The sequence below is a fragment of the Desmodus rotundus genome, chromosome 11 (assembly GCF_022682495.2).
Source record: "Desmodus rotundus isolate HL8 chromosome 11, HLdesRot8A.1, whole genome shotgun sequence".
In the NCBI taxonomy this organism is placed as follows: domain Eukaryota; kingdom Metazoa; phylum Chordata; class Mammalia; order Chiroptera; family Phyllostomidae; genus Desmodus; species Desmodus rotundus.
In genome coordinates this window covers 2,360,917-2,378,037 of record NC_071397.1, presented here as the reverse complement: position 1 = coordinate 2,378,037, position 17,121 = coordinate 2,360,917, and the positions used below count along the sequence as shown (strand labels likewise).

At 61.9% G+C, this 17,121-nt stretch overlaps 1 protein-coding gene across 1 annotated transcript in view; it reads left to right on the top strand.

Moving 5' to 3' along the window:
* The window catches only part of GRM4 (glutamate metabotropic receptor 4), a 91,774-nt gene extending 75,729 nt beyond the window's left edge, over nucleotides 1-16,045 (top strand). Inside the window, exons 7-10 of the mRNA XM_024557919.3 lie at nucleotides 227-363; nucleotides 3,416-4,351; nucleotides 8,914-9,160; nucleotides 15,169-16,045. Of these exons, the coding sequence (XP_024413687.2) occupies nucleotides 227-363; nucleotides 3,416-4,351; nucleotides 8,914-9,160; nucleotides 15,169-15,218 (1,370 nt within the window). The 3' untranslated portion in view covers nucleotides 15,219-16,045. The remainder of the gene's footprint in view (nucleotides 1-226; nucleotides 364-3,415; nucleotides 4,352-8,913; nucleotides 9,161-15,168) is intronic.
* The last annotated feature ends 1,076 nt before the right edge of the window (nucleotides 16,046-17,121 follow it).

Genomic DNA, 17,121 nt, shown 5'->3' with positions numbered 1-17,121 from the left:
CCAACCCCAGGGTCCTGGGCCGTGCAGCCGGGGCAGGGCCCTGGCTCCGTGGGGTGGGGTGGGGTGGGGGGGATCTCTTCAGATGTTGCCAAGGGACGAACCTCCCCAGATGCTCCATGCAGGGGCCTCCCCAGGGGCGTCTTGGCCCTGGGCTCATAACCCTCCCAGCCTTTGGGTGAAGTCTCAGTGAAGAAACTGAGTGTGTGATACCCACTGCCTCCAACAGGCATTGCAGGGAACCCTGTGACCTTCAACGAGAATGGAGATGCGCCCGGGCGCTACGACATCTACCAGTACCAGCTGCGCAATGGCTCGGCTGAGTACAAGGTGATCGGCTCCTGGACGGACCACCTACACCTTAGAGTGAGTGCCCGGAGGGGGCTGGGGTGAGGGGAGGCTCTGGGGGCGGAGAAAGAGTCACTTACTCTGTCCCAACCCTCGGGAGGGGGGCCAAGGGGCGGCAGCCCCTGAGTAGACCCCCTGATCTCTGGGATTGCTGCTGCCACGTCGGGGTTTTGTTCCATGCCCCTCCTAGACCTCACAGGAGCCTGAGGCCGCCACCCTGAAAGGGAAGGACAGGGCAGCTGGACTGCCGCTGTGTGTCTGCCCCTGCCCTTTCCCTTGGCTGTGCCTGTCTGCCTGCCGCCCACATGCGGGGTTAAAAGCCCTGGGTAGACGGCTCACACTGGAGTGAAGTGGCTCAGAGGCTTCGTAGTGTGGGGCTGGAGGGCGAGGGGCAGGGCTGTGCCTGGACAGAGGACGATGTTTAAGGCAAAGGGCCAGGCGAAGGGTGGGCCGGGGAGTTGTGTGAGTCGGTCCTCCGGGGCTGCCAGCACTGCCACGCCGCACAAGGAGGCCGTTGTTTTCCTGGGCGATACGGGGTATGGGGGGCACTCCTCCTGGGCCCTCCCAGCCACACCTTCCCAGCCCACAGCTGCTCCAGACACATGGTGGCTTTCCTTCTCTGGCCCTCGGCGTCCCCAGCTGCACAGGAGATCGCTGTCTTTAGGGAGAAGGGCCCTGTGGTTTGTTCCACGAGGAAATGCCTGTGGACTTGGCCCCTACCTCGCCAGGTGAAGGGGGAGCTGGGCTCTGGTGCGCACAGTGCGACATCTGAATGGACCAGAGAGGCTCTGGGGCCCAGGTCTACACCTGGCCTTGGCCACGCTTGTTCTCGTCCTTGGAGAGCCGCATTGTGCCCCATTGCCCCTCTGGTCCTAATCTCTCTGGTGACGAGGCCCTGGAGCTCTTCAGAGTGCTTTCTGCCTGCGGCCTCAGGGAGCCTGGCAATCTCTGAAGTCAGAGGTGGGATCTCAGGAAAGCCAGCCTGAGGGACGTTGGAAGACCACACAGCGTGGGGTGGGGGGCGGGACAGAACCCATTGCTATGGTGATGCTCCTTGGGTTGCTGGGCAGAGACAGACAGAGAGAGCAGGGCAGGTGGGAGCACTCGGCAACATGGGAAGTTACCCCACTCGGAGCCCTGTCTCTGCTAAGTGTGGTGGGGACCGGCGACTCAGTTCCTAGTAGCAGCAGCAGCTGGTCCGTGCAGAGCGCCCGAGGTGCACAGCTGCTGATCTTCCTGTGGGAACGGCGGCCTGTGAGGCAGGCAGGTGCTGCTGCTTCCCCATGCTGCAGGTGTGGTAGGTAAGCAAAGGCAGGGTTTGGGTGTGGGGGTTGCAGTGGACTCCTCCCCTGAAGGCCCCTCAACCAGAATGGGGGATGGGGGGTGGGAGAAGGTGAGGAGGGCCTGGACCACTACACTTCTCCCTTGAATGCCCACTTTGGGCCCTGCTGTGGGGGCCACAGAGCAGGCACGGCTCAGGGGACCGAGGAGGAGGCCTCCCCCTGGCTGCCCAGTGTCATCCTCCTGGGTCTGAGGTGGTCTCCCGTGGCTGGTGCTTCTCCCATAGATCCCACAGAGATTCACCGGCCCGGCTGACTCAGCCCTGCCTGGAGGCTGGAGGTGCAGCAGGGAAGCAGACACACAGACCTGCCCTTGGGGCTGACTTCTGGCGAAATCAAAGGTTTTCCTTTATGACCTCCAAGTGGAAACCACCCGAAGTGACAAGGGCAAGGCAGCTTCCCATCGGCTGTCATTGGGTCAGGTGGGAAACAGGCTCAGAGAGGTGGAAGGTTTGCTCAAGGGCGCACAGCCAGCTGGCAGCACAGCTGTGGTCTGCCGTTGGGGCTCATTCACTGCTCTTCCCACTGCAGCCAGAGTTTCCCAGAACCTGTGCCCTCTGGGGAGGGGTCCTTCCTGGCCCTGCAGGCTGGGGGCAGGGGATCGTCCTCGACACCCTGGCGCGATGATGGCGCTGGTCATTGCTGAGCTCTTTGGCCATCGGACCACACGGCCCTGTCGTGCCTTCTTCCTTGTGGTCTTCTTCTATCTGCCGCGAGGCCATCCTTGGATTCCCACCCCACCCTGTGCACCGCACCTTGTTCCTCAGCTCTGACACCCTCTCCTTGGCCTGGAGTCCCTGGTGACTCCTTCTCTGGGAGCGAGCCCCCAGCACCAGCGTGGCCCCAGGCCGGGCAGGCCCACCGCCCTCCAGCCATCCACTCTCCCTTAGAGTATCTTCACGTAGAACAGATGCTTGGAAAACGGCGCCCAAGTGTGGTCAGCGCCCTCGCCGGGCATCCGGAGCTGCTCTGGGGCCTCTTGCTTACCGTCCAGAATTCGGTAGCGAGTGCAGCACGTGCCCACGCTTCCGTGGCGCCCTCGCTTCCGTGGCGCCCTCGCTTCCGTGGCGCCCTCGCTTCTGTGGCCCCTCGCTCGCGGCGATTTGTCTTCAGAGGCATGGGTTGGTGACCAGGACTAGTTTGGGGCACCATGTAAAGAAACACTAACCCCTGGGCACTCGGCGAGCGTCCTCTGAGTAAACCTGTGCTTGGTCCCTGCTGACCCAGCTCTCTGGTCTGCCCCGGGGAGGCCCCGTGGGCGGAGCCGTAGGGAGAGCTTCTCTACTCCAGGGTGCTCCCCAATCACCTGGGGGTCTTGTTGAAACTCAGTCTCAGTAGGTCTGGGGTGGGCCAGCATTCCGCTTTTCCAACAAGCCCCCGGGCGATGCTGCTGCGGCTGGTCTGGGCCCACTGCTGAGCAGCAAGGCGTTAAGGGAGTCAGCACTCCTGAGCGGTCTCTGCTCTGACTGAGTCCAGGCCGTCCCTCCTGCTGTCTGAGCTCAGTCCCCCCATACAGCCCTTGAGAGTTTTGGACTCAGTCAGGATTCCCCACAGGTCAGCGTATCTGCAACATGGGGGGAGCTTGTTTAAATCCAGCTGTTGGTTCCAGCTGGTCTGGGGGCCCCGGCAGCTGGATTCGTAGCCAGCCTCCTCAGGAGGGGGCTACAGCGGGGTGGTCCCGGGCACTGGGGCACGTCCCGAGGCCCACTCCTCCGTGTTGTCGTTGCCAGATGGAGCGGATGCTCTGGCCGGGGAGTGGGCAGCCGTTGCCGCGCTCCATCTGTAGCCTGCCCTGCCAGCCGGGCGAGCGGAAGAAGACGGTGAAGGGCATGCCCTGCTGCTGGCACTGCGAGCCCTGCACTGGCTACCAGTACCAGGTGGACCGCTACACCTGCAAGACCTGTCCCTATGACATGCGGCCCACGGAGAACCGCACTGGCTGCCGGCCCATCCCCATCATCAAGCTTGAGTGGGGCTCACCCTGGGCTGTGCTGCCCCTCTTCCTGGCTGTGGTGGGCATCGCGGCCACGCTCTTCGTGGTGGTCACCTTTGTGCGCTACAACGACACCCCGATCGTCAAGGCGTCCGGCCGCGAGCTCAGCTACGTGCTGCTGGCGGGCATCTTCCTGTGCTACGCCACCACCTTCCTCATGATCGCGGAGCCCGACCTGGGGACCTGCTCTCTGCGCCGCATCTTCCTGGGGCTCGGCATGAGCGTCAGCTACGCGGCCCTGCTCACCAAGACCAACCGCATCTACCGCATCTTCGAGCAGGGCAAGCGGTCGGTCAGCGCCCCGCGCTTCATCAGCCCCGCCTCGCAGCTGGCCATCACCTTCAGCCTCATCTCGCTGCAGCTGCTGGGCATCTGTGTGTGGTTTGTGGTGGACCCCTCCCACTCAGTGGTGGACTTCCAGGACCAGCGGACGCTTGACCCCCGCTTCGCCAGGGGCGTGCTCAAGTGCGACATCTCGGACCTGTCGCTCATCTGCCTGCTGGGCTACAGCATGCTGCTCATGGTCACCTGCACGGTGTACGCCATCAAGACACGCGGCGTGCCGGAGACCTTCAACGAGGCCAAGCCCATCGGCTTCACCATGTACACCACCTGCATTGTCTGGCTCGCCTTCATCCCTATCTTCTTCGGCACCTCGCAGTCGGCGGACAAGGTGAGTGTGGGGGTTAAGGGGGGGGTGGGTAGGTGAGGGCAGAGAGCAGGGAGCGGCCTGGGGGTGGGGGCTGGCCGGCCCCCTCCCTGCTCTGGGAGTGCCTTTTTTTCATGCCTCCTTCTCTCTCCATTGGGAGTTTTTTCTCCTGGTTCTGGGTTTTCTCTTCTCCACTCCTGCCTCCTCTCCCTTTTCTCTCTGTCTCGTCTCTTCCCTACTCTCTCCCTCCTCTGCCCTCCCCTCCTTCGTTCTAGCCCCCTCCCTCTTCTTCCCCCATCTCTCCACCCCTGCCTCTCCCCCCCATTCTCTTTCCTTTCGTCTTCTCTCTCTTCTTGCTCTCTTCTCTTTGAGGCTGGGAGGCTGCACCTTCTTTTATTCTTCATTCTTTTTAAGATTTTCCATTCCTTTTCTCTCTCCTCAGCCCCACCTTCCTGTCTGTCTATTCCTCTCTTCCTCCTCCTCTGCCCGCCCCGTGCCTGTCCTCACAGGACCCCCGTGGGTTCCTGAGGTGGGATGTGTATCAGGCACTTCCCCCCACCCCCACCCCAACCTGCCCTGAAGCCCGGGAGCGTCACGCAGGGCCTGTTCCCCAGCATGTCCTGCTGGCTCTTAGGCCGTCCTGAACACGTGCCAAGGGCCCCGTGGACCCTGCCCACATTCCAGCACAGCTCTGCCTGGGTTCTGGGGGACTATCTTGAAGAATTACCTGTCTGTGAAGTAGAGGTCAGAGACACGGAGGGTGGTGGGGACCCAGACCCCAGTTCCTGGTCTGTGCTCTGTGTCTAACCATGGGGTCCTGGGCAAGCCAGCTGGCCTCTCTGCCTCAGTTTCTTCATCAGTGGATTGGGGCCATGATCCTTCCCCTGAACCCTTATCGGTGTTTTCACAGTCACAGGATGTGATGGGTGTGGAAACAGCTGACTCTCTGTGTGGGGCTGGGACTGAGGAGGGTGGTGGGGTGACGTCTGAGACAGGGTGGATGGTGTAAGACCCAGTGGCTGTGGGAAGGCCGTTGGCTTTTACTGTGAGTGAGAAGGAGCCACTGTGGGGTTGTGAGCTGCGAGGGAAGTGCGATGTAGATTTACAAGGGTCCCTCTGGCTGCTAGGTGGGGCCCAGGGGAGGCGAGCTGGGAGCAGGGTGCCAGTGCGGAGGTTACTGAGTCACCCCGACAGAGGCTGTGCAGCAGGCTGCTGGGGGGTGGGGTGGGTCTGGATGTGCCTGGGGATTCTGCTGGATTGCCTGGGGGTGAGGGATGCAGGAGAGTCAAAGATAACTCCGTGGCTTTTGGTGTGAGGATGGCGGGGGGGTGGGGGGGAGGAGTGTCGTGCTCTGAGGTGGGGGAGCTGACAGAGGAGCCGCTGTGGGATGAACACTAGGGGGTCCTTTGGGTGTGCTACGTTTGGGATGCCCCTTAGATGTCCAAGTGCAGCTGTCGGGTGAGGAGTTGACAGCAGTTGCCAGACGGGTCTGGAGCTGAGGGGCGAGGGCCAGGCTGAGACGTAATGGGGAGAGTTGTTAGCCGGTGGATGGCATCTGCAGCCGTGAGCCTGGCTGTGAGCTCCAGGGAAGGCTTGGCTCTCAGTGAGGCTGATGTCAAAGCCAGGACAGAGGGCGCTTGGCATATGCCAGATGCTTCACCTGGTTAGCAGGTGAGGGTAGATATCACTGTCGCCATTTATAGATGAAGGCATAGAAGCACAGAGAGGCAAAGTGACTTGTCTAAGACCACACAGCCAGTAGGTGGTACAGCTGGACAAGACCCTATTCTGTCTAACTTGGGAGCCCCCTGCAGCTCTGGGACACCTTCCTTGCCTTGGGGCTTTTTTGGTAGGTGCCCACCTCTTCTCTAATTGATCCTCAAGGGCAGAAACTGTGCCCTCCAGTCCAAATGCCTTGGACCCCACCAAGGGAAGCCTGTGGCCTGTTTTCCGGTGGTGGCCTTGTGAGCTGCAGTTCCAGGTAGCAGACCTGGGGGCCGGCTCCAGGCCGCCCTGCGTACCAGAGCCAGGTCTCCAGCTCCCACCAGGCCTGCGGGAGGCCCTTCCTGCTGAGGGCAGGGGCAGACAGAGGCCCCTTGCCTGCAGCACCAGGGAGGCTACAAAGCCAGCTGGGGGGTGTGGGGGTGGTGCTGCTTCACACTCCAGGAAGCTGGTAGCTTGAGGAATTACCCTCAGTAACACCAGGAGGCCTCTACCAGCGCCTCCCCAGAGAGCCGAGGCGCCCTGCTGGGAGGCTGACAGCATGGTGGTCAGGCCCCTTGCTCTGCCTTCTCTAACTCCCTCCGGTTCCCTGCCTACACTCTGCTCCCAGCGGGGTCCCTGCCATCCCCGGGTATCAGACCCTCCCACCTCCAGGTTCTGGGGCCCAGCCTCCCAGCATCTCTCCAGCTGACCCCACCTGCCTCTGATTTTGCCCTTTTTAGGAGGCTCCCCTCAGCACTGATTATGAAAAGGGGCCTCTGAGAGGTTTTCTCCTGAGGCCCAGAGGGGAGCAGGGTGTTGCCCTAGGTCACACAGAAGGCTGGCCTCACACCAACATGTGACCCAAAGAGCCAGCTCTAGCCCTGGCAGTGTGGACATGGGACGGGCGTCCTCCCTCTTCGCACTTCTGCCTGAGGAGGGGGTGGGGTGGGTGAGCTCTGCGTCCCTGCGGTTCGGACCACCAGGCTTCCCAGAGGCTGGGGCAGCCCTGGAGCTGTGCGTGTCGGGTCATGCAGCCACAAAACGCCCAGGGGGAGCGGCGGGCCGGCCGCTGTGTGTGCGTGTGTGCATACGTGGAGCAGAGCGGGACTGGTGTGGGCCGTTGTGGTACCTGTGCAGAAGTGTTCACAGAGTGTGTGTACCTTTCACGCGCGTTCAGTGGTGGATGGGCGGGGTGTGTGTGCCCAGGGGTTCACGGCTGCTGGTGTGTGGTGTATGGATGTGCAGATTATGTGCGAATGTGTGAGTGCAAGTGTGAGTGTGCGCAGGTGTGTGTGTGTGTGTGTGTGTGTGTTCAGGTGTGTGCACAGGTGTGTAAATGCAGCTTCGTGTATATGCATACCCAAGTGTGTGCCCAGGTACATAAGGGTACATGTATGTGTGGGTACAGGGGTGTCTGAGTTCAGGTGTGAGTGTGCAGTTGTGAGTTCAGGTGTGAGTGTGAATACAGAGGTGCATGAGGATACGGGGGAGAGTGTGTGTGGGCATGCGTGTGTGCAAACCTATTTGCAGGTGCTCTGCTTCGCCCCTCCCCAGGGAGGTAGGCGCCGTCATCCCATCACGCAGATGAGAATGCTGAGGGCCGGAGAGGGAGGAGACTTCCCCAGGGACACTCGGCTCTCTCCTCTCAGAGCCTCTCTCAGAGGTCGGAACTCGGGGAAGGGCGGCTGGAATGAAGCCCTTCAGACCCAGCCTGTATTCATGGCAGGGGCTTCGGGGGGCACATGAGAACAGAAAGACTTGCCTGCCCCCCCCCAGGTGGCTACCAGATGAGGGATGAGGCCAGGGCTTCTGGGACTGCAGGAAACACATCCAGACCCAAGACCTCCACAACTGGGTTAGGTGCAAGGGTGTCATGGGAGATTGGATACAGCTCAGGTCAGGGAAAGCTTCCTAGAAGAGGTGGCACATCAGCTAGGCCCCAGGGGAAGGGGGGCCAGGACCAGAAACAGCAGATTTAGGGAGCAGAGAATCCCGTTTCCCCAGGCCCAGCCCTGGGGGCCACAGCCTGGGCCTGGCCAGACCCCACCCTGGCTGAGGGCGGCCATAGGGACAGCTGGGGCCTGGGGGACTGGGAGGGAGGGAGGAAGTGGGGAGGGGATCCCAGCTGGGGGCCGTGGGGACCGTCAGGCCCTGCCTGGAAAGCCCCACTATTGAAGAATGGATTATCCGACACCCAGATTAATGGACTTTCATTTTGCTAAACATCTGTCACTGTTAGTGCTGGCGAGTGAGCATGAAATGAGCTTTGACGGGGCTGCCTCTGCCGTGTGTGGCTGGGCGCTGCAGCTCCCCTGCGGTGGAGGCACGCTCTGCGCAGGGCGGCACATGGTGGGCAGCCAGTGAGTGGTGGGCAAGGCCGCATCGCCACGGACAGTTACTCGGGGCACCACGCCAGCAGGGGCCCGTCCCACTCCCAGCCCTGCGCGGGGTGCTCCCGAGGGGGTCAGCTGTGGTCCCTCTGCCCCTCCTGAGGGCTGCCTCCTCCAAACAACAGCAGCGGGAAGCACGTCTGTGAACTTTCCCTGTGCCAGACATTGGTTTACAAACTTGTGCCGTTTACCGGACTTTGCAACTTCACAGCAGCCCCATGAGGTAAGCACCGAGCTGCAGTTATCCTGCCTCCTTCCTGTGTGAGGAGACTGAGGCCCCGGATGGGACGCGTTCAGCATCCCCCAGCTAGAAATCATGGAGTCGGGATTCCGGTCTGCAGTCCCTGCTGTAATCCACGACTCCCTCCAGTCGGCCACAGGACTGTCTCCAGTCTGTCCCTAATGTGTCTGCATCTGGGGTGGGCCTAGGGGTCAGGGCCCGAGGGGTCAGGGCAGAGCCGGCTCTGACGCCTCCCCCTGGCGCCTCCGCAGCTGTACATCCAGACGACCACGCTGACGGTCTCGGTGAGTCTGAGCGCCTCGGTGTCCCTGGGGATGCTCTACATGCCCAAAGTCTACATCATCCTCTTCCACCCGGAGCAGAACGTGCCCAAGCGCAAGCGCAGTCTCAAAGCCGTCGTCACCGCCGCCACCATGTCCAACAAGTTCACGCAAAAGGGCAGCTTCCGTCCCAACGGAGAGGCCAAGTCTGAGCTCTGCGAGAACCTCGAGGCTCCTGGTGAGTGCCTGGCCCCGCCCCTCTCCCTCTGGGCCTGCGCAGGCCCCGCCCCCTTCCTGGAGACGGCCAGCCTCCCTTCCCTGCCCCTAGCCAGGTCTTGCTGGGCGCTGGGAGAACCCTGAGGTTGCAGGTGAGCAGCTGCCCACCCAGAAGGATCTCGGGGAAAACCTTGGGGTGGCAGGTTAGTACCCCTCTGCCCCGCCTGCCTGTCCTGGTAGCAGGAAAGAACCTCCAGGACTTACCTCATGCTCACCGTGGCTTCCCCTTGCCAGGGATCTCTACTCCACCTAGAGGGAGGCCATGGGGGGCCTGGTTAATGCACTGTGAGGGGAGACCCCCCCCCCGCCCCGGATTTCTCTGCCCGGGAGTCCCCACCTGGGCCTGTGATTGCAGTCCCTCTGCGAGAAGCCGTGGTGTAGATGGCCCCCCGCTCTCTGGCCCTCTGGGAACCTGGAAGCGGTGGCCCTGGCATCAACCCAGCCTCCCCTAGCAGGGCCCTAGACATAGGGACTCAGGACATGGGCCCTGATGGGTACGCAAGGGGTGGGGGAGGGGCATGAGGCCTCCAGAGGCCAAAGTTCTCAGGTGGCAAGGGTGGTCCCAGGCGGTTGTCCAAGGAGACCTCAGTGGCAGGGAGGACGCAGAGAGCTTGGCATCCGAGGGACAAGTCCAAGGTCTGGGCCTGAGCAGGACAGGTCCCTCAGGCTGGTTAAGGCATGTGCATGGCAGGGAGCCGGGCCACCATCTTTGCCGCCTTCCCCGGTCGCCCTGCAGCCAGCCCCCGTGTGAGGAGGAGAGATGGAGGGAAGGAGGGAAGGGTGGGGTGCGTGACGGGCAGGTTCGGCCTCAGACCAGCACCAGTGGGGACCAGCTCTTGACCCCTGTGCGCCACACTCATCAGGTACCACCTTCATCCCCCCAGCAATCTTGCAGGGCAGGTGCGTCTCTCATCCGGATAACTCAGAGGAGGGGAGAGAGGCACAGAAAGGCCCCATCTCACCACCAGCAGGTGGCAGGGCTGGACCCGACCTCCCGCTCTCCTGTGCCCGCTATCTCCTGGGACAGATCATGGCCTCTGTCCCGGAAGAGCCACGGGGCCTCCACCTGCGGGGTGGGGGGCCCCCATGGGCCTTGCTTCTAGCTGATTCATGGTGGGGAGGGTCGAGGGGCCACTGTGGTCAGCCCGCCTCGCTGCAGACCTTGGCTCCCTTCCCGGACACCCTGTGAAAGGGCCACATGGCTTAGATGGCAGCTTCTCCTGCTCCCCACTTTCTGAAAGTCTTTGGGGACATCAGATCCTGGTGGGACCTGGGAGTGAGCACTCTGCCTCCTCCTCTGGTGCTGGCGGGGAGGCCAGAAGTAGACAGTGTCAATGGCAGCAGGAGGAATGTGGGCTAGACCACAGGCGGGCCCAGAGCACAGGCTGCAGAGAGGAGCCCTTGTCACCCACCGAGAAGTCAGGGAACGTCACTCCCAGTGTGCGCGGGCTGGGGCAGCACCTCATACAGTGCCCCGCCTCAGGGCTCCGCGTGAAGCATCGTCCCTTCCCATTCCCAGCACAGGTCCCTCGGGGTGAGAGAACAGTGAGTAGGGAAAGGACAGTCCCTTGTCCCTTCCCAATCCAAACAGGGTTTTTCAGCTGAGTGGTCTTCATAGCAGTCCCGTGAGGGCTGGTTGGGGCTGGAGGTTCGACCCCCAGCTAAGGCTTCGAGAGGGTGATTCCCCTGAAGTCACACCGCAAGGTGACAGCTGGCTGAGCCCACAGTGTCTTTCTCCTGACCCTGACTTCCTGTGGCCTCCCTGTCTCTGACGTCCCCATTCCCTTCCATGTGGAGTACCTGGCTTCTGAAGCGCCCCTTCCTCCGATTGACACCCCCGATGGCTATGTCGGCACCACTACCCTCCACTGAATGACCTCTGGGTCTCTCCCGTCCCGCCGCTCCTCCCCCCCAGAGCGCCGGCTTTCCTGTACCTGCAGCCCTGGGGTTCCCTTCACGTGCCACCTGGGCCCTCCACTCTGAGACAGGTAGTGGCAGAGTACCCTCAGGACTCCCCACCTCTGTCCTTTTGGATTTACGGAAACACAGCCCCTAACCAGGCCCCCTGTCCTAAGCAGGGACGCCCTGGCTCCCTGCCCCGCACTCCTGACAGGGTCCCAGCCCTCCAGGCCACTCTCTGCAGGTGCAGGAACAGGTCTGTCAAACAGCTCTGCTGCAGGGCTCCCGAGAGTAAGAGGGGCATTAGCCCTCCCAGAGATGACACCCTGACCCCAAAAGGTGGCACTCACGGTGCTGTGACAGGCCAGGGGACCACAGAGGGCCGGCCTTCACAGAGAGCGCTGCCCACACCGTGGAGGCACAGTTGAGGGAAGGCTCAGTGTCCCCAGCTCCCTCCATCCTGCAGAAGGACGAGGGCTGCCCACTCACCGCCACGCCTGCAGCGAGGGCCAGAGGCCAGGGCCCCTTGCCCGCACTGTATCTCAGCTCTGTGACAACAGGGGCCGTAGAGACCCCCCGAAGGACCTGGGTGATTAATTCCGGGGACAGCCAGCCTGAGGGCTTGTGAGCGGGAGGAGTGGGGAGGTGTCCCTTCTGCAGGGCAGGGACATTTTTCACTGTGTCACCGGCAAGCCACGTATCTTTAAACAAACAACAGAATAAATAATTCAGGGGCCCGCTAGCAGGCAGATTGGGTGCGGAGACACGAGGGCGACAAGCGGGGCTGCCAGCTTGTTGTGCCCGCCACTGCCCAGCTGATTGTTACCTGGGGCGGCCAAGCCGAAACCCCTGCAAGGGCCTGTCACCAGCAAGGGGTGGGTTTGGGGCCTCTGCCACAGCTCCTTGCCCCCCCCCATACTGAGGATGCCCCTGGGAGTCGCTCTCCCCGCCCCTCCTCATCGCTGGGGTTATCCCGCCCTGCCCCGTACCCATCATTTCTCAAGGCTTAGAGAGTATTTCCGACCTCCCTGCGGCTGAGAGCTGGCTCAGGGCTATGACCCATTTTGCAGGTGAGACACTGGGGCTCCTACAGGCTCAGTTTGTTGGAAGGGCCACGTGGCAGGTGCTGAGATCCCCTGTACTGGCGAGGGTGGGACAGGACCCCAAGTCTCCTGGCCGCTGGCCACAGCCTCCCATTTGTTCCTTGCAGTGGGCTCCTGGGCGCCCCAGACAGGTCATCGCTCCCGTCTTCCAAATGGTGAGACTGAGGCCCCGCCCAAGGATGCTCGGTCACTGGCTTGTGGCTGAGGGCTGAACACACTTCCCGGTTCTGGAAGCCACGGGTTGGCTTTTTGGTTGGAGACAGCACTGGTCTCGTCTTAGAGGGACACCAGGGGCCCACCTGTCCCTCACCTCCCAGGCACTTTCTCTCACCGCCACCTCCGGCTTCCCCACAGCTCAGGCCCTGACTCCCCTTTAGTCAGGGGAGCTGCTGCTGTGCCTTCGCCTCAGAGCCAGGGGCTGACGGGTCACAGGTTTGGAAACCCAATTTTATCAGTTCACCCAGGGGGCAATGGAGCCCTGGGGAGCAGATACTCGCCAGCCGGCCTCCAGGGCGTGATTCAGAGCTGGCTGCTGGCTCTTCTTGTGCCGGTGGGGTGTCGGGTGGAGATGTAGGATTGGGGGTTCCTCTCAGGAAAAGAAGTCTAGGCGAAAAGGGCCCCCCCTTTCATGTTATAGGCAGGGAAACCCCTGAGGCCTCGCAGGGCAGGGAAGGAGCAGCCGGAAGTCGCAGAGGGAGCCTGCAGAGTGCTGCTCCGTTAGTCCTCCGCCTGCCTCTCTTTCAGCAGCTCGCCCATCTCGGGGTCCAGCCCCAGCCCCTCAGCTCCCTTCCCCAAGTGCGCCCCTGCCCAGGCCCCCTCCTGCATTCTGCTCCATCAGAACTGACCTGTCCTGTGGGCCTTCCTCCCTCTTGGTCGCCTCGCACCCTGGAGGGCTGTGGGCCATTTTGCAAGTGAAGGGGGAATTCTTCGTGCACTACGAGGCACTGTGCTGTGTCCTCTCTTCCTGGTGTCACAGGCACCGTCCCCTTCCCTTAGCGCCCATCTGGGTGGCACCCAACGCTTGAACGTCCCGGGGGCTGCCCAGCCCACTGCTGGTTCATTCTCTGCCCTAGCACCTCTGCGGACAGGGAGCCTGCCTACCCCGTAGGGCCGCCCCTCCCTTCTCCACCCTGGCCAGGAGGAAGTTCCTCCTTCAGCTCAGCTGCATGCTGACCCCGGGCTCCCCGCTGGTCCACAGTGTGCCCCCCTGCTCAGCGTACCCCAGCACTGCCTCCTCCCATACCCGAAGGGCCCCCAAGAGCCGCACTCGGCAGCCCTGCCTCTGTCTGCGGGCTTCCAGTTACCCTGCTGGGACAAAGGTGCCCCCGGACAGGGTGGCTCAGTCAGATGTTTGTGTCTGTCTGCTAGAACAGTGTGTGTGGTGGCAGGAGCGGGCCGGGTTCCCTCCGTCTCGTCCTCCCACCCGCTCTGAGAGGGCTGCCCTTGTCCTTGTGGCTGAGGCCGCCTGCCCTCCATGTCTGTTCTGCCCACGGAAGGCAAGTGAGAGGAGGTTCAGGGAAACTCGATTTTAGTGAAACGACGCGGAAGTCGCACATGGCCGTTCCAGTCACAGGCCAGCAGGGGTGTTTTCCTGCAGGGCCACGCTTGGCTGCGAGGGAGGCTGGGCGATGCAGTCCTGGATTCTGGCCCAGCACAAACGGGGAGGGGGATTGAGGGGACGCTGTGCAGCCCCCTGAGCTGCACCCCTCAGTGTCCTCTTCTCCAGGCCGCACGCCCCTTTTCTGAGCTGACAGGATGCTGTGGAGGGTCGGGGCAGCTTGATGACAAAGGACACCACTGTTTTATCCCAGCCGGCCTCTCCCCTGCAGCTGCAAACCGGCCCCCGCCCCAAGCAGCAGTCTGCCCTGGATTGCTCTCCACTGGGAGGTCCCCAGTGGAGGCCCCCAGGTGACGGAGGGAGACCCTGAACCCCGGCTGGACAGGACACAACCAAGGACCTGGCCAGGCTCCTCATCCTTCAAATAGGGATGACACCTGTGTGGCCCCTCCCTGGGTCGCTGTGAGGTCTGAGCCCGTGGCGGCAGCTGTCACTCAGCTGGGGGTGGGGGATGAAGGCTGTGGCGGGGGATGGGAGCTACTCAGATAGGCAACCCCAGTCCCAGGGGTGGGTGCAGGTAAGGGAGGCTCGAGGCTGAGGGGAGACTGAGCACTTCTGTCCCCCGAGCTTGGGGGAGGGCCGAGGCGGATGCCTCCATCTCTGGTCCATTGTGTGTTCCCCACTCACTCCCTGTAGGCTGCCAGCGTCTGTGTGTTCTGGGCACGGGTGTTCTTCCCCGGGTGTGACCGCTGGACTTCTGAAAGCCTCCCCATTTGTAGGCAGTCGTCTCTGAACAACAGAGGGACTGGGGTGGCAACCCCCACACAGTCAAAAATGCGCGTGTAACTTTTCACCCCCCAAAACTTAAGTTGTCTCTCAGCTCGGTTCCAGGCCCCCTGCGGATACCAAACCTGCAGATGCTCAAGTCCTCTGTTTAAAACGTTGTGTCCACCACAGGCTCTCCGAGCATGGGTTGAAAACAGTGCAGAAATTTACTGACAGGAAGAAAACCCCTGCATATAAGTTCAGACCTGTGCTAAGGGCCGACTATGCTTTAAAAATATCTATTTTTATATCACAAATAAAGATGATTCCCTTAAAGTGTGGTGGAGTCAGGAGTGGCAGGGGCTCTGGGGAGCAGACCCTCACAGGGGGTTCGGGTGAAGAGGAAGGGCACTCCAGGCAAACAGCCCAAGCAAAGGTGTGAAGGTGGGAAGGCTAAGCTGGAAGGCTGGGCCCAGGGCCGGGAGTTGGGGGGCAGTGGAGGAAGAGGGGCCGGTGCCCCACTGGGGGATGCGGACTGCTCAGTTCAGGGGTCTGGACTTGATTCTGTGGGGAGCAGTGCCCGTACAGCAGGGGGTTTGAAGAACTAGCCGCTGAGTCCCGGGTACCCCTGGTCTCTCTCTCCAGTGCTGACCACCAAACAGACCTACGTCACCTACACCAACCATGCAATCTAGCCAGCCCACCAGAGCCGGACAGGAGGCGGCGGAAGAGGAACCGAGACCCTTGTGGATGGCACGTCACGCCAGGGCTACCCTCCCAGGGGCGCAGCGGTTGTCCTGCCTACCCGTGGCCGCCCACGGATGTGGTTTGGTGCTGAGGACGGCAGAACCCCAGCGGTCACTGCTGGGGAGCCCGCACAAGCCGAGCGGGGGCAGCAGGAGGAGGACGAGGGGCTGGGGCAGCCGCAGCCCCTCAAGAGCCTGCATGTCGGACCAGGGCCTCCCTGGCCCCAAGTGACAGGGGCCGGGTTGTGTGGGCCCCAGCACTGTTTTTTTTTTTTCTCCCTCTGTTTCTGCCTGACCCCTGGGTGACCTTCTCAGTCTTCCCCCCTCTATTTTTACGTTCCTTTATCTCTTTGTGCTGCCTTCTTTTCTCTCTGTCTCCGCCTGTCTTGTGTGTTCTGCTTTCTGTTGGTTTTTTTTCTGACCCTGCCTTCTGTTACAAACTCTCTAGTCTCCAGGTCTCCGGTGCGTTTTCCTTTCCTGTCCTCAGCCCCTCCCCACCTTCATTTACAACCAGCCTGTGCCCTCCCCTCCCTGCTACCCTCTCCCAAGTCACTCAATCTTACATGTCACAAAAGAGAAAAAAGGAAAAAAATCGAAACAGAAAAAAAGCCAAACAAAAACAAACCTGGAGTTGTCGCCGGGGCCGCGCCCGCCCGGCGGCCTCTCTGCGCTGTTGCTGCCTGCCGCCTGCCCGCCCCCCGCCCCCCGCGAAGACACGGAGTTCAGTGCCTGGGTGTTTGGTGATGGTTAGTGATGACAATGTGTAGCGCATGATTGTTTTTATACCAAGAACATTTCTAATAAAAAGAAACACGTGGTTTTGCACCCTGGCTTCACACCCACTGAGGGCCCGACAGAGGGACCCCGGGCCCAACCCTCAGCCAGAAGGCCTGCAGTCGGGGGAAGGGGGAAGTGGGTGACGGAGACCTAGGTCTTGGGGTGGTGGAGGCTGCTCCCCAGGCTGGCATCAAGCGGGGGTGTGGAGAGGCCTTGGACAGGGAGGGGCCAGGATACTGTGGAAGATCCCAGAAGTCAGCCCCTGCTGGTAAGGAGGATGCTCTGTCCCTGTCCTCTGCCTTGCAGCCCCTAAGGAAGGTACCATTTTTGCCTGCCTTTCCTCTGGCTCACATCCTTCACCCTGGGACCCCCATCCCCACCCCATAACCTGAGACTCTTGAACTGGCTTCTAGGCCTCCCAGCACCCACTGCCCTCCCCTCCTGCGTGTCTTGTCTTCAGGTCGCAGGTGCTAGGGTGATGTGTGTGGCCTGCATCCAGGTGCACAGCATAGCTGAGCGTGTGCGTGGCTGCCCCGGCTCCTTGTGTGTGTCCGCTCTGGCTGCGTGTGTGCGTGTGTGTGTACTTGTGCCTGCGTGTGCATAGTCGATTGTTCAGGCCCAAGTGGGTGTGAGTCCACATTGCACACACATGTGCGGGTGCCTGTCCCTGGCTGGCAGCGAGGGTGTGATTGTGTGCTCACAGAAGCTGGCTTCCCTGGCAGGTTGGGAGGGAGGGAGTGGGGAGAGGCCTAGGGGATGGGCCCTGCCGGTGCTAAATGACAGAGCCAGCGACACAGCGAGGCCACAGGCAGCAGCTGGAGCCCAGGTGTCCCAGCCCATGCGGCTTCCCACCATCCACCTCCGAGGCTGGTGGAGGTGGGGGCACTGTGGCCAAGGGCCCTGGGGGGCTCTGGTGGGAGTCGGGCAGGGGTCAGATGTGAGGGTGTGTGGAGGTGGGGCGGGCAGCATCGAGTCGTGCCAGGTGTTGGTGCCCTCTGGGTTAGCTCACCTTACTCCTGGGGGAGGCTGGTCTCACGCGAACACACCTGTGCCCAGGAAGCCTGTTCTCTGGGGC